The sequence below is a fragment of the Protopterus annectens genome, chromosome 2.part0 (assembly GCF_019279795.1).
Source record: "Protopterus annectens isolate FY-2018-M chromosome 2.part0, PAN1.0, whole genome shotgun sequence".
Lineage (NCBI taxonomy): Eukaryota > Metazoa > Chordata > Ceratodontiformes > Protopteridae > Protopterus > Protopterus annectens.
Window position 1 is genome coordinate 1,743,153,142 of NC_056728.1, and position 20,761 is coordinate 1,743,173,902.

Sequence of the window (20,761 nt, forward strand, 5' to 3'; positions counted from 1 at the left end):
GACATCAGTGATTGAGTCAATGGTTCCATCTGTATATAAGCAATGGAGTGTTTTATTTTCTTGTCTGATGAAGCAATTAGTTTTGCGAAAGCGCTCACCACTGTTCTTATTTATTTGTTTGTGTTATTAAAGATGCTATTGTGTGGTACCTCGGTGTATTTTTGGTTATACATAGTTCTGGTTTTGTGCACCTGGGTTTTACCTGAAGCCGTTTCTCTCTTTATACAAGTTCCGGATGCCATCTGGTCTGGTAGGACCTCTTGGATGACTTTTTTTCTAGCAGCTTTTGTATTTCTAGTGCTGCTGTTTTCCTCCGATTGAGTTTGAATGTTGGGAAACTTGCATGAGGATAGAGGTGGAAGGGAAAAGGGAATTATATAACCTCTGGAAACAACCTTCTGCACCCATGAATCTTTTGATATCTAGCCAGGCTCTCTGCTGCTGAGATAAAAGCCTCCAGAGAGGGACAATCGAGCCTTCTTTCAGGAGTGTTGACAGGGTCCGTCAGAGAAAGAATCTCTAGACCCTTGGTTTTGTGGGTCCACCTCTGCCACATAGGCAGCATCTTAAATTTGAGTTCCCCCCTGCCTCTCGGGGAACTATTTTCACGTGGATCCTGGAAAGGACCTTGGAATTTTTTGAACCACATTTTTCATCCTCTTTGTTGGTTCCTAGAGAAGGTCCTTTGAGAGGTCAAAAAACGCACTCCCACAGCAGAGCGTGTCTTTCCATCTTTTTTGCACCTGGAGTGTATGTCCTTCCCTTTGGGGCAGAATAAGGAGGTTGTCAAAGGAGGCATTGACAAAAGAGGACTAGGAGGACTCCACAAAGCCACACAAGCGCTTCCAGTCATATCTCCTAATGGAAATGCCTTAACCAGCTGTCCTTGCAGTATCCACAGCTGCATGAGAGACCAGCCTCATGGATAAGTTTGAAATGGACTGTAGGTCAGCAACTATGAGGCCACAGAAGCCAGAGTCTCAGCAGAAATGGTCCCTGACAGAGATTTTGACAGTTCTTTGATCAACTCACTTTGCAATCTAATGAAATATGCCAGGTAGTTCAGTGAGCTAAGAGTGAGGGCCACTGAATCATAGACACACTTCCCAAACCTGTCCAAGGCCCTAGACTCCCCGTTAGTGGGTGCCATCATGGCCATAACATACACAGGTGCTCTCCTACTCAAACTTCCTTCCTGCAGGTTGTGCCAGAATTTGATCCGGTCTCTTGGGGATAGGTTCAACTGAGTCAGGCTCATTCCATGCCTGCTTAGACATCAAGTCAATGAACTTATCAGTGGGCAGAGTTACCCAGGAGGTAGACAGGCCAGATCCAAATGACTCCAGGAATACTGATTCCTTTGGAGAAGGATCGTCAGAGGACCAACCACCTCTCTGTTTAAGGATCTTTAGGATGTCTCCAAATGAGACGTCTTCAAGGTGGTGATCTTTGGGATCCTTCCCCTTTGTCGAAATTGGTGTCATCAGTAATAGATTCTTGTGGGAATCCAAGTGCCTCCTTTTGCACTTTTTCTTCCGAGGTACTTTTTCAGTGGGATGCGTTGGAGGAGACGGTGATACCCTACTGGGTAGCCTGGAGATTTTAGGCTGGCTGTCCTTGTGGAGTCGAATGTTGAGGTACAAGGTGCAGAAACGCATGAGATCTTGAATGGAGATATGATGGGGAAGAGGCCGTTTATCCTGCCAAAGCAAAGAAAACTCTCAACACCCCCTCAAAAGCAGAACATCCCAGGGAGATGGAAGTTGACCAAGTCAAGAAGCCACACTTCCACCCCATCTGCTCAGTCTACCCTGAAGGCATTCTACTCGAGGCGGAAGTCAGAGTCAAACTGTCCAATACACAAACTCCAAGGGGCAGAGACATCTTTAACAACTTCAGAGTCGACTCCAACACCTCGGATTGGGCAAGGATGTTACAACTCAGAGAGTCATCTGGCTCCAAACTCATCAGAGCCAGAGTGCTCACAGAAACTCTCTGAGGATAAAAACATCCTCAGATCTGACCCAGATGGTCTTGGCAAACCCAGATCCAATAACCATTCAGTGTCACAGCATGCACAAGTACCAAAAGAATGTGCACCTCTGACTGAGGAATCTTCCAAAAATCTTCCAAATGGTGACTAGCAGAAAGGATGAACCTATAGGCAGACCCATTATTTGGGTCTGCAATGTTAACCAGCCTGGTTACTGTCACACTCAGTACTTCCAAATCTGAATTCAAGAAGCTGCGTCAGACATGCATAGTTCTAAGAGGTGCGGAAAAAAAGAACCATTGGTAGTGCACTATCAACTACAACATTCCTGTAGTTTGAAAGGGATCACCAAATTATTTAAGTCCTACAGTTTAATGGGAGGAATCATAGCTATACCAGAAATCTTGACTTATCAAGCAAAGGATATGAACCTTGTTCACAGTTATGGACTCAGAGTTGCAATTATGACTGATAAGACAGGTGGCATGTGCACTTTTTGGCCATAGAGGTATGGAAACTCAAATGTCTTAAAAGATCCAGAATATCTCACTTTTAATGAATGCTCTGACAAAAACAGGAGCCATGCTTAAGTCTGAAATGCCAAGACTATCTGGGTTTTCCTGAGTAAACTTCTCTCATCTGAGACAAGGGACAGAGGATTGTGATGTTTAGCTGTTGCATGCCATCCCAAGTAATCCCAGACAGCTTTACTTTATCGCCAAAGTAGACTCAAACTTTTTTCACAGAAATTGCATCCTTCCTGCAATACAGTCTGAACCTGAGAAAAAAAAGTCCCAGATCTGATGACTGGATAATCTACTGTTTTCTCTTCTGGGCTCAACTTTTAAAACTTCATAACAGAAAGGTTACTCTACCAGTTTACAAAAAGACGAACAAGTTCTTTCAGAGAAAGAAAAAGATATCAGAAAAAAAATACTTCTTTGGGAACTTTAGTCAATTGTAAAGCAAAAACTGTGAGGCAAGTGCAAATATAATCATTCACACTGCAAAATACATCCCAAAGAAGGCCAGCAGAAAACGAATAACAAAATGTGTACTGGAGGGATCTGCCGTGACCATCTTTTATTGGTACTGAAGTTCAATCCTGTACTTGTATTACCTGTTGAAGGAAATTGTCACAAAGATATTCATTTAAGTTTTTACCACCCTACTGGAAGCATTTTCTACACATTGTAGAAATGCTGAATATCATTTAAAAGGTAGATAATAAATTCTTCTGTGCTTGCAGTAACTGTCAACTTCCAAATTAACCGTGAATTTGTACCATTCTGTTCAGTCTGCTTCATCTAAATCAAGTACTAAATTAAATATATTTTAAGGTTTAGTTTCAGAGGGCAGATCACATATATAAATTCAGCTGCTTGACAACTTGTAGCCTAGCTGAAATTCTTGCAAACTGTTGGCTATGCAGTGTTTAGCTGTTGGATTATTTATTAAAACCTGTATCTGTCCTCATGTGTCTGATTTTTTCTTCTTTTGAAACTCCTGCAGAGTGCGTAAAAACTAATGTCACACTTCAATTCTTAACGCAGGCTTGGGGGAAATTAAAGTTACCTCAAAATCTACTGGCAGTATGCTTTCATGCAGTCTTTTGTGCACGCTAAGAAAACGTTAGGTAAAACAAAAATTATGATAGCTCCAACCAAAAACAACTGCAAGTACAAAATAAAACCGTGAAAAAGTTTGAGGATTCAACAGACAATGCCAAGAACAACTGGATCAGATACAGGGAGAGAAACATCTTTATAAAATGGATGATATCCAAGCCACAAGACCACCTCTGAGAAAGTTTTCACTGGAATTCTATAACCTTGTACTAAAGTACCTCAAAATATGCAACTTTTATTATACACCTGTCAGCTGGGAAAGCCGAACTTGTACAACTGCCTCTTTTCAAGGCAACCTTGTCTCTCTGGTTTGATTAATTACTTCTTCAGTGTCAAAAAATCATACATCATATCTCTCAACCTCTTAGTGCAATAATTTTGGATAAAGCTAAAAATAATGGGGAGACAAAGACCCAAAATTAGGGACCAATTTAAAATATTGTTCTTATAAACTTGGAAAGTTCACAGAATAACAAATTTTGCATTAACATGCATTTTCTGAAGGATATGAAGTTTGAAAATCAAATATCTGTCATTAGTTAGTGACTTCAATCCATAATGATTTGTCAGTAAACCATCAAGTTTGAGAATAGACCAAAAGTATGAGGCAAATAATCTGGGTAGTCTGTTAAGTTCTGGACAGCTGAGAGGTATGATGCATACTTTATCATTCATTTGATTTTGTACCTTGGAAAGCAATTTGGGACAAGCTTCCCTTTTACAGTTAAGACATAACTTCCAATAATCAGTAAAGCAACACATTAATCAGTACTTGGCTATTTATGTATAATTCTTCAATTGCTCAGTACTAATTGTTTTAAAGTGGCAAAACAGATGCCCCTCCTCAAATTTAGCACTCCACTCTTCTGTTTTCCACTGATACAGAATTTAAAGGGATGTAGCATTCTACCTACCCAGTGAAGGAGTACACTTCCTGAGCAAATTTGTACAACAGAGCATTTTTGGTGGAACTGCTGAGAACTAGAACAACATTAATATGGCCAGGCCACAGACGAACCAGGTTACTTTTGTAGTTGATATCGGTAAGTTCAGTCACTTCTACAAAACCTTTTTTAGGAACCCTGTAGGGAAACAAGCAAATACATTAGCAAAAAAGTTGACAGTAACGGGGGGTGGGTAGGATAAAAGTTCACATAAAATCATACATAAAGTTCAGAAGTACACCTTGGCAACATTGAATATGATGTGTATACCTCCTTAACTAAATGAATACAGGGCTGACAGTACTTAAAATATGATACAGCAAGGCATTACTAACTTGGATCCTGCATTTCCTCTATTACAAACTCGTCTGAAACCAAGCTATGATGGAACATGCTATCTAATGACTACACTTCAAAAAGAATGTGCAAAGGTGGGTGGCAGAAATACCGCAAAGAGGTACTCAGCAGTGGAGAACTACCCCTTGTGACTATACATGCAGACATAACAATATTATAGTACAACCATTTCTCTCAGACTATATTAAACTTGTATTAATAAAAAACAATTTAACAAACTTAACATTCACAGTGTCTGCTCTCTCTCGATGTATATTGCTACGTACTTCTTGAGATACCATCGTTTTTCCCCAAATCATAACCTTTACATGGTAAAGCCAAAGAACAGATGCCTTGTTATTCTTGGCAGAAAAACAGTTCAATAAAATCTGACATTCTGGTAAAAAATGGAGAACCAAAAAACAAAACTGTCAGCATGCAATGATTACAAAATGAAAGGTCCAACAAGTCTTAAAAATGTGAAAAAATGTCATCATTTAATGCAGGCTGATGGCTCAAGATACAGTTCTTCATATCTAAACTGCAACTATGTTATCAAACTATTCTAATTACTACACATATCAGCACTTTTGTCTTTTACCAGCAGAAACCAGAAGGTTACATACAGGACTATTCTACCTGGAATCATGTTAGGCACTCAGTGCTTTTACTGCTGCTGTTCATTACTTAATTCTGTGGTATCCTTTTAGAAAGGCTTCTGAAGGGGTCCGCAGAAGGGAAATCTGTTTTCATCATCTCTACTTTTGGGTCAATGACTGCATCACTACTGTCTGAATTATTATTTCTGCTCTTTGCTCTATGTGTTATATGGCTAAACTGTGGCTCCTGGATATACATGTGCATGTTTGCCTACACTTTTGAGCAGCATTAATTTTCAGGTATTAATCAATCAGCTCATGCTGCACATCACTTACTCTTACACAGCATTTAAATACTTTAATATTAAAGAACATTTAAAATGGCCATTTTTGTGCTAATAATGCTGGACTGGTAGCAAATGCAGAGATGTGATAACAGCACAAATCAATTTGTGCAGTTTACAGTTTAACTGCCAAGACAAAGTGTGCAACTGATACATTGTGTTACTATTCAACTTTCATATTAAGTTGTAGAGATGGATAGATGATTTGAAAGGGGTAAAAAGTGGAGGCATAGAAATCTGCATCAGGAAAACAAAAAAACAAAAAAAAAAAAAAACAAGCAAGAGCAGTAGCCTGAAGTAAGAGATCAGATAACCAAGTGTGTAGACAACTGATAGCTTTTGTGATTCAGTATGAGCAAAGATCTGATGATGGGGACACTACTTTGACTGCTAAAAGACAAGAGTGCAGTCAGAAGGTATAAAGAGTTGTATTTAAGGCTTTATCTTTTAACTTTTGGCAACCTGAAGCCAAAGTGTTTATGTGGTGAGAAAATGTAGTTGTTTAAGTTGCACTTACCCATAACAGTAAATGTCCAAATTCCTCAATGCTGATGTAGCCTTTAGGCATCAAAAAGCCCTGGGTCCCCACCCCAACCACTCCTTCACTCTGACTACTGATTGATTAATCCTAAGGAGGGAAATTAGCAGTCAGTGAAGATTTCTTCACAACTATCTTGCCCATACAAAGAGAAAAGGAAATAATCATGAATCAATCAATAATAAAATGTATAAAGCAGAAACACATACAATCCTACTTTACATATGAACAATAACTATATACATGGATATGAGGATGGAGGTGTGGGGGTACTGCAGTAGTGTAATTTGAACATTAACTGTTATGGGAAAGTGCATCTTATGCAACTGTACTATGTGTGTCATTCCCTTTGCTGCATAGGTTCATAGGTTCATACTAGGCTATCTGCCCTGGGGCAATTATAAGCCTAGCCCGATTCTGTAGGGCTTACGCCACCCCTTGATTTGAGTATACTGTGCCCTTTTTAAGGTTTAGTTTACTGTGCCTCTGTCTAATAGTGACACGGGAGTAATCCCTGGGACAAACCTACGATCCCCCATCCACTTATCGAGATTCTTCTTGAAGAGATTCAGTGAGGTGCTCTGCCTCACATGAACTGGAATTCTATTCCAGAGCGAAGGGAGCCTCTGGGTTATGAACCTGTCCCTCCAGCAAGTTCTATTTATTTCTGTGCTGAGGTTTAAGTCCCTCGAGCATGTGGCTCTAAGGGATTTAGATTTACTGAGGTGGAGCATGTCCATTAATTCTGGATTTGACATAGTTTTGTATGTCAGGCATAGATCGCCTCGAAGTAGGCGGTATGCAACTGAGTAGAGCTGGAGTTTTTTTAACCGAGCAGCATATGGCATCTGTTTGAGACCCTTGATCCTCTTGGTGAGATACTTTTGAGGTCTTTCTAATTTCTGCAGGTGTCGGGTAAGGTACATCCCAAAAGGGGCATTGTATTCTATGATGGGCCTGATGAGGGATGAATAAAGGGGCACGATTACCTCTCTTGATCTAGATGTGAAACCCTTCGTCATGAGGTGGGCTATGTAGAAGGTCTTTCTAACCACTTTGGCAATGTGGTTTTCAAAGGAGAGATTGCTATCAACTTGGGTCCCCAGGTCCCTAATAACTTTCTCTGTACTTAATGGGTTTCCGCCTATGTGGTAATTTGTGGGCACACTGTTTTTGCCAAAGGGTATGACTATACATTTTTTGGCATTTAGCTTTAAACCATGGCGCTGGCACCAGTTATCTGTCTCTGTGAGACCTTTTTGAAGGATGTTTGTGTCAGCTGGAGAGTTGATTATGGCGCCCAGTTTGCAGTCGTCTGCGAACTTGGTGAGCCATAGTCCTCCCTCATTTGCCTGTACCTCGGAAAATTATATACCGAACAAGAGTGGTCCCAGGACAGAACCCTGTGGGATGCCACTTGTGACCGGTTTCGAGTCTGACATGGCTCCAGCAACTCTCACTCTGTGGGTTCTGTCTTTGAGCCAGTTTGCGACCCATCTTGTGACATAGGGGTTTATATTTAACCTGGATAGCTTATCTATGATGCCCGAGTGGGGTATTGTGTCAAATGCCTTTGCAAGGTCCAGATAGGCTGTGTGGACTACCTTCCCTTCATCTATGGCTTTGGTGACTGTTTCAAAGAAGTCAACCAGGTTCAAAAGGCAGGATCTGCCCTTGACAAAGCCGAACTGAATAGGATCTAGTGTCTGTAGGTCCCCAATGTCTTTGTTTATGAGCTCCATGATGATCCTCTCCATAGCCTTGCAGACTAAGCTAGTCAGGCTTATGGGCGATAGTTTCCAGGGTCCGTAGAGGCTCCACCTTTGTGGAGTGGGACCACTGTTGCTGTCACGCCATTCTGTGGGCACATATCCTGTAGTGAGGCTGAGATTGTATAGCTGTTTTATTTGAGGGATTAGTTCCTCTTGTAGTTCATGTAGGACGCAACCTGGGACGCCATCTGGTCCCATGGAAGCAGTGTTTTTTGCTTTGGAGAGGGCAGCCTTCACCTGAGCATCTGAGATGTTTGGGAGGCAGCCCTCTGCCGGGATAGATACTTGCTCTTTTCGGGGGGAGGGGGTGGAGAAGTTTGCACTGAACCTGTCTGCCAGGATATTTGCGATGTCTGTGGGTTCAGTGTATTTTTTGTCGTTTAGAATCAACTCAGAACAAGTCTGGGAGTTGCATCCTAGGTTTCTAACATAACTGAAAAAAGCCTTATGATTGTCTTTGGTGTCCTGTGCAATTTTTCTCTCGAAGCTGGCCTTGGAGGATTTTATGAGGGATTGTAATTTTTTGCTAGTACTGATCAGATATGCCTTCCCTATTAGGGATTTTGCTCTATCATGTAGTAGCTTCCTCCTTCTGTTGTACAGTTTATTTATGGCAGGGGTCCACCAGACTGGACGCCTGCCTTTGGATGATTGGGTCTTGGTTTTGTTTGGGATAGCATGATCCATGCATTCCTGGAGATGTCCGTAGAATGCATTTATATAGGATTCTGCAGTTTGGGCTGTAGTTTCCACTGGCCCTGGGGCCTTGAAGGATTCCACTTCAGTTTTGAGAAGTGAGAAGTTCGCTTTGAGAAGTTTCTCACTGTGGTTTTCTGGGCTGGGGAGGGTCGGATGTGGACATCCAGTGAAATTAATTTATGGTCTGATCTTACCAATGAGGGATATACTTCTGGTGTGGAGCATAGAGTCCCCATGTTGGTAATGATCAGGTCTAGTATGTTGTCCCCTCTTGTGGGAGTGGTGACTAGTTGTTCCATAGCATTTGAGTTTATAATTTCCAGGAATCTTTGGGCTAAGGTGCTGGGGCTTGAGTTGTGCTTCCAGTCAATGTTTGGGTAGTTGAAGTCACCCAATATAATGGTGTTCGGAGAGATCTTCATGTTCTCAAATGTTTTCAGGAAAGTCGAATGGGATTCCTGACTTTGAGAGGGTGGTCTGTAGGATGCTATAAACTGAAAAGCAGTCTTGCCCACTGTTAGTTGCACATGGATGGTCTCCGATACTTCGTGCAATGCCACTAACCTGGAGGTGTGGATATCCTTGATAAATATGGAAACTCACCCTCCTTTTGTGGTTCGGTCCGGGTTTTGGGGCCGAAAAGCATGATATGAGGTATAGCCTGGTAGTGCTGGGGTGCTTTCTGGAGCCTTGAACCAGGTTTCTGTCACTGCACAGATATCGATGTACTCCATACTGAGGAGAGCTTCGAGTGCGTGCATCCTGAGGTTAAGACTTCTGGCGTTTAGCAGCATTACCCTTAGTTTCTTGTTCCTTGTGCTGTCTATGGGGGTGGGTTTGACTTTTGAACCTTGCCTAAAAAGGCACTATGGGGGTGGCAAGAGCCTTTGCCAATATCCGAAAGCCCAGTGGTGACAGGTGCAAGCCGTCCCTAGCGAAGCAACGTGGCTTGTTGAGCATGTCATCCCAGGCTGACAGACACTGGATCCCCTTTGAATGACACCAAAATTTTAGCCAATTGTTAAAATCGATCATTTTGTCTTTGTACTGTGGCATCATTCTAGGTGAGGGTAAGATGCTGCTCAAGGTCAGGGTCATACCAGCCTGGGCTACATGATCAGAGAGCTCCTCTATGTCTCTTTTCATGTAGGTCAGGGAGGTACGTCTCAGGTCATTCACACCAACATGTACAATGACTGAGTCATATTTGTATTTGCTTTGGAGTGACCTGAGTGCTTGCGTTATGTGTCAGATCCTAGCACCCGACAGGCAGCTCACTGTGACCTTCTCTTTATTCAGCCTGGTGAGCGGGACGTCAGTGTGTCTGACAATAGAGTCACCTATAACAAGAGTATCAGGTGTGTTATTCAGCCTTAAGGGCTGTGGCTGCTTGGCACACTGACTTTGTGGGTTATGTGTTGTGTGTGATTTGTTTTGAGGTAGCGTTTGCTTGGATGTCTGCTTTGGAGGTCTCTGTTGCTTAGGTAGATTTTTATTTAGAGCCTCCGACTATGTTTTTGTGTATTTATGTGTTTGGTTCGCTGATGTGGTGGGACTATGTGATACTGGAATTGTGTTGTGTGAGGTTACCTTCTCCTCCTGACTGGTTACACCAGTTTTGAGATGAGAGAGCTTAGCCTCCAGTTTGGCTAAATAGTTGCATCTCTCACATATATTTGAACCTGTTTGGAGGAGGAGACGGTTGTTTATCAAAACCTATCTAACCTGGGAGAAGGAAGGACATGGATTCAGAAGCCTTTGGAGAATGGTTCTAGCAAAGTCAGACCTGGATCTTGAAAAGGAATCCAGTTTGTAATGTTTTGTAAAGGTGTGTACACAGGAACATGAATGCTTCTACACTCCACCCCTTTCCAATATGCCACTGAAGATAAGGCTGTAGCAGAATGTGCCTTAATACTGCCAGGAATTAATTTGCCATGGTGGAAATAAGAAAAAACAGCCAAGGACAACCACCTGTAAATAGTCTGCGTAGACACAGGATGTCCCCCCCTTTTGCCCCCTGATTAGAAATAAATGGCTGACCATCTTTTCTAAAGGGTTTAGTACTGTCAAGATAACACCTGAGCTGCCTAGCCTCGTCCACAGTATAGCAGAATCCTTTCTCTCCCTTTTTTTTAGGTTCTGGGTAGAAAATTGGTAGACTGATGTCTTGATTCAAAGTAAGCACTGAAACTGCTATGGATATGAATGAATTATTATTTTTTCTTAAACAGACTATCACTGTAGAAAATCAGACAGGTCTCACCTACCATGAGAGTTTGCAACTCAGATATTCTTCTTTCAAATGTCAGAGAAATGAAGACAATAACCTTAAATCAGTTTGATGGGCAGGTTTAAAAAGTGACAGTCAACTTCTCCAGTACAAAAATGAGATCCCAAGGAGGAGCAACTTGTTTATGAGAAGGTTTCAAGTGTAAAACTGTTCAAACTGTTTTGCAACAAAAAAAGAAAGAGGAGGATCCATGAGCAGATGGGCTGAAATGGTTGCAAGACGAACATTTCTAGCAGAATAACAGAGGCCAGAGGAAAGTAACTTGGACAAATCTTGGAACAACATCCCTGATTAGCCCCTTATTATTAGCTAGGCACTAAATAGAAAATAGCTTCCACTTGGTAAAACAGGATCATTTAGCAGCAGCTGAATCATTCAGGCAGTCAGTTGAAGTTGTTTGATATTGGGGTGTATTTTTTGCTGAGCGTTTAGGTCTTTGAGAAAGAAGGATCCTACTTTTGATGGGCAGTTTCTCTGGAATTTTGGCACAGTGACAGAAAAAAAAATATTTAATGTCCTGTAGAATCTCTCTCTCCTGTAGGTTTCTGAAAACCTCAACAACTGATGGAACAAAAAGATGGTCTCTGCCGAAGGAAGCATCAACCAAGTTTGCCTTGACATCCTCAGACAGGGATTGCAAACATAACCAATAATGTTGTTTTAAGGCAAAGGTGCATTTGATCATCTAGGTGTGGATAAGAAGGGCCATAACAGAGAAGAAAAATACTGATAAGTAAATGGGATTGAAGCTTGCAACATGGAATTTGGATGGTTTTGATGGCAGATGCAAAATGCAGAAAATATAGTCTGAAGTGAGGCAGCGATCACAATGTTACAAGAGAAGCACATAAATAGCCAGGAACATGAGGATCTGATTATGAAAGGGTTCAACGATGGATATCATATAAATGCAAATGAAGGAAGGAAAAAAGGGGTTTATCACATTAATAAGATGGGGGGATGCTCCTTAAGAGAGAAGACAGTAGGAGTGATAAGCTAGGTAGATATATGCTACTGAGAACATATTGCGATGTCAAAAGAGCAATACTGACCAACTCTTTCATCCCCCCAAGAACAGGAAATAAGAAGTTATGTACCTACCATAACGTTCCATGTTAGTTGTCTTCTCTCGCCTTCTTTCTTGCTTGATGGGTTCGGAGCCGATCCCTCGGCTCCGACCCGGCACTTGCTAAGCTCGAGAGTCACTTTTACCAGCTCGAGGCAGCCCCATATCCCATGATGCAAGGCGGTAAGTACCCAGATCTCGTTTGTTGACAAAGGGCAATAGCACCAAGCATAAAATACTTCCCCAAGGAAGAAGAAACTTACAGATGGAAAAAGGACCAGGTCTGAATGGTCTTTAGCATAACAGTTTCTTATACAAGGTCTGTCCAGGCCAGGGGAAGGAGGGAGGGTGCAAGAAAGAAGGCAGAGAAGACAACTAACATGGAACGTTATGGAAGGTAGATAACTTAATGTTAAGTTGTCAATCTCGCCTTCATTCTTGCTTGATGGGACGCGTCCTAGCACCTCTATCTCGGGTGGCTCAATGGAACAAACTCTTGAGGACTGTAGAGCCAAAACTGGCTCTGTCCCTGGAGGCCAAGTCCAATTTGTAATGGGAAACAAAAGTGTGAGGAGTAGCCCAAGTGGCGCTGCACAAATAGTGTCCAAAGGAAGTCTAGCTTGAAAAGCTGTAGAAGTAGCTAAGCTCCTAGTTGAATGTGCTTTAGGTTTTGAGCACAGCTGTTTTCCCCTGAGTATAAATTTCAGAGATGACCGAAGAAAGCCATCTGGACAAAGTCACTTTAGAAACAGGAAGGCCTTTTTATTATCCATAGGAAACAAAAAGTTGATCAGATTTTCTAAATTTTTTGTTCTGTCCAAATAATATCTAAGTTGACGATGGACATCAAGATAATGTAGCTTTTGTTCAGCTCTGTCTGAATAGTTAGGAAAAATACCGGAGATCAATGGATTGATTCAAATTGTTCTTTGAAGCGACCTTAGGTAAAAGGTTGGGTTAGTTCTCAAAGATACTCTGTCTTTGTGAAAAACCAAATAGGGTCGAACCGAAGAGCATAAAGTTCAGACACCCTCCTGGCAGATGTAATAGCCACTAGAAATAACGTTTTCCAAGAAAGATATTTCAGGGAACAAGAAACAGCTGGCTCAAGGGGAAGAATCAAGGATGTCAGCACTAAATTTAGATCCCACTGAGGAGGAGGATTCCTGATTGGAGGTTTTAGTAGGAAAATTCCTTTCAAGAAGGCCCTGCAGAGCCTATGGGACATAATATTATGATCTGCTATCCCGACATGAAAATTGGAAATAGCAGCCAATTGAACTCTGACTGTGGAAGAAGAGGAGCCTGCATGAAAAATCTCTGCTAAGAAGTCCAGAACTGCCTGAACAGGGCAGTAAAGGATCAATATTTTGGGCCTTAGCCCAATAAGAGAAACATTTCCATTTGCTTGTAAATCCTCCTGGTAGAGGATTTTAGTGAAGTTACTATGATGTCTCTAACTGGGTTAGAGATCAAAGGAAGCCTGGCTAAGGAAGGAAGTGGAGCAACCATGCTGTGAGGTTGAGAGAAGGGATTGACCGGTGCAGCTGACCGGATTGGTGAATCAGAAGATCTGGCACTGGGTCCAGATGCCACGGCTGCACCAAAAGGTGATGATGGAGGAACGGAACCAAACTTGTCGAGGCCAGTAAGGGGCAATGAGAATCAATTTGGCTCTCAAACGGTAGCTTTCTGGATCACCTGAGGGATCAGAGGAAATGGAGGAAGGCATAAAGAAGTCCCTGGGGCCAATCCTGGGTCAGAGCATCTCTGGGGATGGCCTGATAGAGGAAGAGGCTGAAGAAGTCTGGACATTTGCTGTTTTGGGGAGTAGCAAAAGATCGCAACATGGACGACCCCATTCCAGAAAAATCTCTTCCGCTATAGATTGCTTGAGAGACCACTCGTGAGGCATGAGGATAGCTCTGCTCAATCTGTCCGCTATAATGTTGGTTTTCCCAGGGATATGCGTTGCTACCAGAAACCGATGAGAGGAGATCGCCCATTGCCAAAGTCTGGGTAGGACTTGGTTCCGCCCTGTTTGTTGATATACCAAACTACAGACATGTTGTCTGTGTGGACTGCAATTGTCCCTACGGGAAGAAAGTCGTTGAGGGCTTGCAACGTTAAAAGCACTGCTCTCATCTCCAGGACATTTATGTGCAGATGGTACTGGGTTGCCACGCCCCATGAACCATCCTGCCCTGATAATGACCCCCACCCGATCAGGAGGCATCCGTGGTGACTCTCGCTATCTGGGACGGAGGTACAAAGCACCTGCCTTGGTGAACCTGAGACGATGTGATCCACCAAGCAAGATGCTCTTTGCATGTCTGTGTCACCAGAATCTGGTGACGCATTGGAAGTTGCTGGTATGACCACTGTGTGAACAGCATCCACTGAAGGAGGCTCATGTAGAATCTAGCGAGGGCAAGAAGAGTAATGGCCGCAGCCATGAGACCTAATACCTTTAGAACCATTCTGGCCTGTATTTTCTTGCTGGCCAGAATGATCCTGACATGAGTCTGAATGTCTGAAACTCTTTGTTCTGTAAGGGTAGCTGACATCCGAACAGTGTTTAAGTTTGCCTATGAAGGTAATAGACTGGCAGGGCGATAAGGATGACTTTTCAAGTTGATTGAGATGCCCAAATGAGAACAAAGGTCTATTGTGTAATCCCTGGCTTGTATAAGCTGATGCCTGGTGGTGGCTGACAGGAGCCAGTCGTCGAGATACGGAAACACCTGGAATCCTTGACGCCTCAGGTGAGCCGTGACCACTGCCATGCACTTGGTGAACACTCTGGGGCTGTAGTGAGACCAAAGGGCAGGGCTCTGAACTGGAAATGACTGGACCCCAGCCGGCGGAGAAATCTCCTGGAGCGTCTGTGAATTTTGATGTGATAGTACGCATCCTGAAGATCTATTGAGCACATCCAGTTGTCCTTCTGTAAGAAGGGCAGAATTGACTGAAGAGTGACCATTCGAATCTTGTCTTCCTGACAGACTTGTTGAGTCTGCTGAGATCCAATATTGGTCTCCAGTCTCCCGTCTTTTGGGGACCAAAAGAACCTTGAGTAGATTCCGGCTCTGAATGGTCTATTGTAACTGGCTGAATGGCTCTTTTGCAGTAGTTTTGATTTCTGACTCTGCAATGTCCCTTAGACCGGGTGGTACATCTGGAAGGGAATTTGAGGGGAAAGGACTTTCCTCGAAAGGAATTATGTAACCCTTGGATATGATCGACTGTACCCATCTGTCTTGAGTGAGGGAATGCCACGCTTCTGGGTACAGTGATAATCTTCCCGACTGCCTCCAAGGAGGGACAGCCGGGCAACACCTCAGGGATGCTGAAAGGGCTTGTCAGAGAGGCTCCCTGTTTCCCTGGTTCTTCGACCCCTCTGCCTCTAGAGCGGCGTCTGTTATTGTTACCCCTCTGCCTCTAGGGGTAAACTGACCACGTGAATCGGCGTGACTCCTTGGGATTTACGGAACCACATCTTCCCACCCTTCTGTCCTTTGGGATAAGGCCTAGAAGGGGTGGAAAAACGGACTCCAACAGCAGAAAGAGTCTTGCCGTCCTGCTCGCACCTGGTCAAGGTTTCCTTCACCTGAGGGCCAAACAAAGCTGACCCATCAAAGGGAGAATTTGTGAAGGACGCCTTAAAGGGATCCAAGAAAATCACATAGCCGCATCCAGGCTTGGCGTCTAAGAGCCACACCTGTGCCTGCTCTACTCGCTCCATCCGCAGCATAAGATATTAGCCGCATGGAGGAGTTTGCAATGGAATTGAGGGTTCCTAGCTGAGAAGCAATTTTTTGAGCCCCTGCAGCTGTAGGATCCTGAACTACTTCTCCCAGCTCCTTCAGGATATCCCTCTGGAGTCTGGTGAAGTGACATAGGTAATTCAGCGACGATAGCAAAGGTCGCTGAGGAAAACATCCGCCACTGCACTATCCATGGTCCTAGAGTCCTTATTAGGAGGATGGACGGAAGGATCTGCAAGTTCCTTTTGGTGGCCGCAGCCACCACCATGGCATCAGCGGGACACCCTTAGTAAGGAATTGTTTGTCACTCGGGGCAGTGATAAATTTTGAAGGCCTCCTAGGGACTGGCTCTACAGAGTCAGGAGCTGCCCACGCCTGCAATCACCTGCATAAGGGGTCGAAGGCGGAGACACCCAGGAGGTGGAGGGCCGAGATCCAAACGCCTCTAGGTATACTGACTCATCCTCAGAGGGATTGTTGGTGGGCCAGTTTCCCTCTGTTTCAGAAGTTCTAGGATGTCTGAGAAGGAGACATCCTCAGAGGGGATCTAGGGATCCCTCTGACTCATCAAAGTCAGTATCCAAGTGACAGACTCGGGAGTCTACATGCTTCCTCTTACAAGTCCTCTTCCTAGGAGGATCACCCGAAACATCAGGAGAATCCTCGGAAGAGGGGAAATTCCCAATGGGGAAACCTGAGGCGGAGGATCTCTGGGTCCTGTAGCAAGAGAAGTGGCAGAGATGTCAACAGGTACTATAGAGGGAGGAGCTACGGAACAGACTGCTGACTGATACCAGTGGCCAGTACACTCTTCATCACCTCGAATGCTCCTCCCAGGCAGGTCCGAGAGAACCCGCTCGAAGAGCTAGGAACTCCAGGGACCACCGAAGGGAAGTCTCGAGGCAGATGTCGGAGCCGAGCTCACCAAGGCCGAGGCTCCAAGGGGAAGAGCGGGTTCGACAAGGGTCCGATGCCACTCACCCTCGAGGAGACCATGGAAGCCCGACCACCGAATCCCTCTAAGGAAGGTCTCAAGAGGAGATAAGAGTAGAGGCTGAAGGAACAGAAGGGGTATCCGTCCTCCAGCCGTAGCAGTAACCATTCCCCAGACTCCAACTCCAAGCTCTGGGGTAGAGTTGAAGGAGGAACTGTAACGGGTGTGGACCAACAGTCGCCTGTTGAGACGGACTGTGTAACATTTGGGCCAGTACCTGTGACTTGAGTAATCTACTGACCACTCTCTAGGTCATGATCTGACAACCTGGATGACCTTGAAGATCGGCTCCGATGGCTCCGTTCCGATAGAAGAGGTGAAGCCGAGCCGAAGTATCGGCTCCAAGGAAGGAGACCTCGACCTCTTCCTGGAATGAACCATCGGAGCCGATACTATAGATCCTGTCGGAGCCGACTTCGAGCTGACAGGAATCTCGATGTATCGGCTCCAGCCGATACAGCCACCAAAGTAACGGTGTCGGGCGATCGGGCCGACACCGATGCCTGTGCCACATGGGTGTCAGAACTGATCGAGTGGTCAATACAGATTCGGCACCGATAGCCATCGGTGCCGAAGGCTTTGTCAAGCCAGAATCGGCTCCAGCGAGCGATCTCGACTCACGAGTCGGAGCCGAGGCCGCAGGCTTAGATACAGAAGCCTGGGCCTTGGAAGGTTTTGCTGATTTTGGTGGAGCCGACTTAGCCGGAGAGCCCTCCGGCTTAAGAAGGCCCCTAAGAATCAGCTTATTCTCTCCTGCAGGACTCTCTGGCTGAAGGAGTGACAAATAACACAGGAGCCCTGCAGGTGAAGAGGGCCCAGACAATACAGGCAAGAAGTGTGACCGTCTGTCAGAGACATCTTCTGACAGCACGAGTCACACTTCTTAAAACCTGAGACCCTCTCCTTTGACATGGTGCTGAAAAACACACACACACACACCAGTCAAAATTAACTTAAATAAAATACCAAAAGGTATTCTATAAAACCAACACACACACCCTAACAGGGGGATGGGAAAGGAAAGGATTGACTAACAAAAATTAAAGGAGACAGGGAATTTCTGTCAGAAAAGGTACAAAATAAACTTAAAAACTATCAATAAAAGGTTTTTTTCTAAAAAGGGGCTTAAATATCACAAAAGTGAACAACTTACCAGGAGCTGGTAAAAAGAAGACCTCCTAAGCGCAAACGAGATCTGGGTACTTACCGCCTTGCATCATGGGATATGGGGCTGCCTCGAGCTGGTAAAAGTGACTCTCGAGCTTAGCAGTGCAGTCGGAGCCGAGGGATCGGCTCCGAACCCATCAAGCAAGAATGAAGGCGAGATTGACAACTTAACATGTACAGTTTTGTACCTACCATAAATGTAGATGATCGAGTGTAAACACTGCTGCAGTCATTACACTTGGGTTATCCTGCCGTCAGGCGGTCCCGCAGTCGGCTTGAGTTCCTAAGTCTTGGTCCAGCGTTGGTTGCTGTCGCCTCCTCCCTGACGTCAGTGCGACAGGGGTATATAAGATGCAGCCGACGCCATTTTCTTCATTTTTTCTTGCCCCAGATGTCAGGTGCCCACAAATAGGTAGGCAATTCAAATTGCTAGTAAAAGATACAAAAGAAAAGCAAACAACCATTTTTAGTTACCAGCAAATACTCCCCATAGGAATAAAGGGTAGATGCCCTAGGTAAGTACCAGAAAGTAAGAGGGGAAGGAGGGAGGGTAACCTGGACTGCAGCAGTGTTTACATTCGAACATCTACATTTATGGTAGGTACAAAGCTGTACTATGTTCATCGTGTTACACTGCTGCAGTCATTACACTTGGGTGGAATCCCAAAGCTGAGGTAGGGAGGTTGGATCTATAAGGCATTAGGGGTGGTTATAAGGCCCTGCAGTACAGCAGTGGCGAAGCCAGCTCTGGATTTGGAGTATAAAGGCAAATGGTAATGTTTGGTGAAGGTATGCACAGAACTCCATGTTGCTGCTTCCAAAATATCCTTGGTAGGTACTCCTCTGAGGTAGGCAGTTGAAGTGGCTGTTGCCCTGGTGGAGTGAGATCTAATGCTGCTAGGTACAGGTTTCCCATGGTGGGTATAGCAGAAACGTATACAGTGTCCTATCCATTTTGAAATAGTCTGCTTTGAAATGGCTTTTCCCTGTGCTCCTGCAGCGTATGCTACGAATAGTTGCTCAGATTTTCTGAAAGCTTTGGTTTTGTCCAAGTAGAAGCGTAACTGTCTATGAATGTCCAAAGAATGTAGTAGTCTCTCCACTTTGTTCTGTGGTTTTGGATAAAAAGTTGGCAAGTGAATAGTATGGTTTAGAGCCACACTTGATACTACCTTTGGCATAAACGTAGGGTTAGTTCTTAAAGACACCCTGTCCTGGTGGAAGATGAGGAAAGGTTCCACTGCCATTAGTGCCTGTAATTCTGAAACTCTTTGTGCTGATGTTATTGCCAGTAACAGGGCAGTTTTCCAAGAGATGTATTTTAATAGCTGGCTCAAAAGGAGGTAAGGTTAATTTTTCCAAAACAAAATTGAGGTTCCAAGTTGGTGTAGGTGCTCTATGGGGCAGTCTTATGTTTTCAGCCCCTCTGAGGTACTGTTTGAGCAAAGGATTAGAAAAAATTGGTGGATCCGTGTTGTAATGAGCAGAGATAGCCGAGGCATGGATCTTGATGGATGAAAAAGAGAGGCCCTTGTCCAGCATCTCAGTTAAGTATTGCAGTATCTGAGGAATGTTTGGGACTAGAGGGTCAAGGCTGTGCGCTTGGTTCCAGGCACAGAATCTCTTCCATTTATCTGAGTATGCTTTCCTGGTGCTAGGCCTTCTGGCCTCCAGAATGACATCCGTAACAGCTTTGGAGAGAGGCATTGCTTGCTTGACAAAGGAATTTTCCATGCAGCTAGATTTAAGGTCTTTAGCTGGCTGTGAAGTATCTGATTGTTGTGCTGAGTCAGCAACTGTGGAATTTGTGGTAAAATCCAGGGTGGTTCTTGTGTTAAGTTCTTTAAGATTGGGTACCAGTGCTGGCGTGGCCAGTCTGGTGCAATCAGGATCATTTTTGGCTCTTCCTGCCTGGCTTTTATGAGTACCTTTGGAAGGAGAGGTAAAGAAGGGAAAGCGTATACTTCTAGTTTTTTCCAGCTGAATGAGAGGGCATCCACTTTCCATGCTTGTGGATGGTAGCTCCTTGTGCAGAATTTCAGTAATTGGCTGTTCTTTGGGGAAGCAAACAGATCTATGTCCGGGCTCCACCATTTTTGTGTTATCATTCTGAATATTTGTGGGTTCAGTTCCCATTCGTGTGGGTCCATAATGTTTCTGCTTAGGTCGTCTGCCAGTGTGTTTCTCTTCTGGCAGGAATTGTGCTTGCAGATGAACTTGGTAGTTTAGAGCTGTGTTCCACAAGGTCATGGCTTATCTGCAGAGGGGGTAGGAGTGTGTGCCCCCTTGCTTGTTTATGTACCACATAACTGTGGTGTTGTCTGTCTTTAGTAGTAATTGTCCTGGATGCAGTAGGTCCTTGAAAACTATAAATAGCATTTTGTACAGCTAGCATCTCTTTTTGATTGATGTGGAGATGTCTTTGCTCTGTGGGCCACTCGCCCTGGATACATTTTCCTGCCATGTGTGCTCCCCAGGCGTAATGCAATGCATTTGGTGTCAGTGTCTGCCTGGCTGTGGGTTGAGTGAAAGGCTGTCCCTTGTTGAGGTGACAAGCTTGTGCCCACCATCAAAACTCCTGTTGTAGGCAAGGAATTAGTGGTATAACTGTTTACAAACTT

General features: G+C 44.2%; 1 protein-coding gene across 1 annotated transcript in view; it reads right to left on the reverse strand.

Annotated features, from left to right (window-relative positions):
- The window catches only part of DNAJC16 (DnaJ heat shock protein family (Hsp40) member C16), a 1,387,609-nt gene that overhangs the window by 54,372 nt on the left and 1,312,476 nt on the right, over positions 1 to 20,761 (reverse strand). Inside the window, exon 15 of the mRNA XM_044061770.1 lies at positions 4,536 to 4,703. Within this exon, the coding sequence (XP_043917705.1) occupies positions 4,536 to 4,703 (168 nt within the window). The remainder of the gene's footprint in view (positions 1 to 4,535; positions 4,704 to 20,761) is intronic.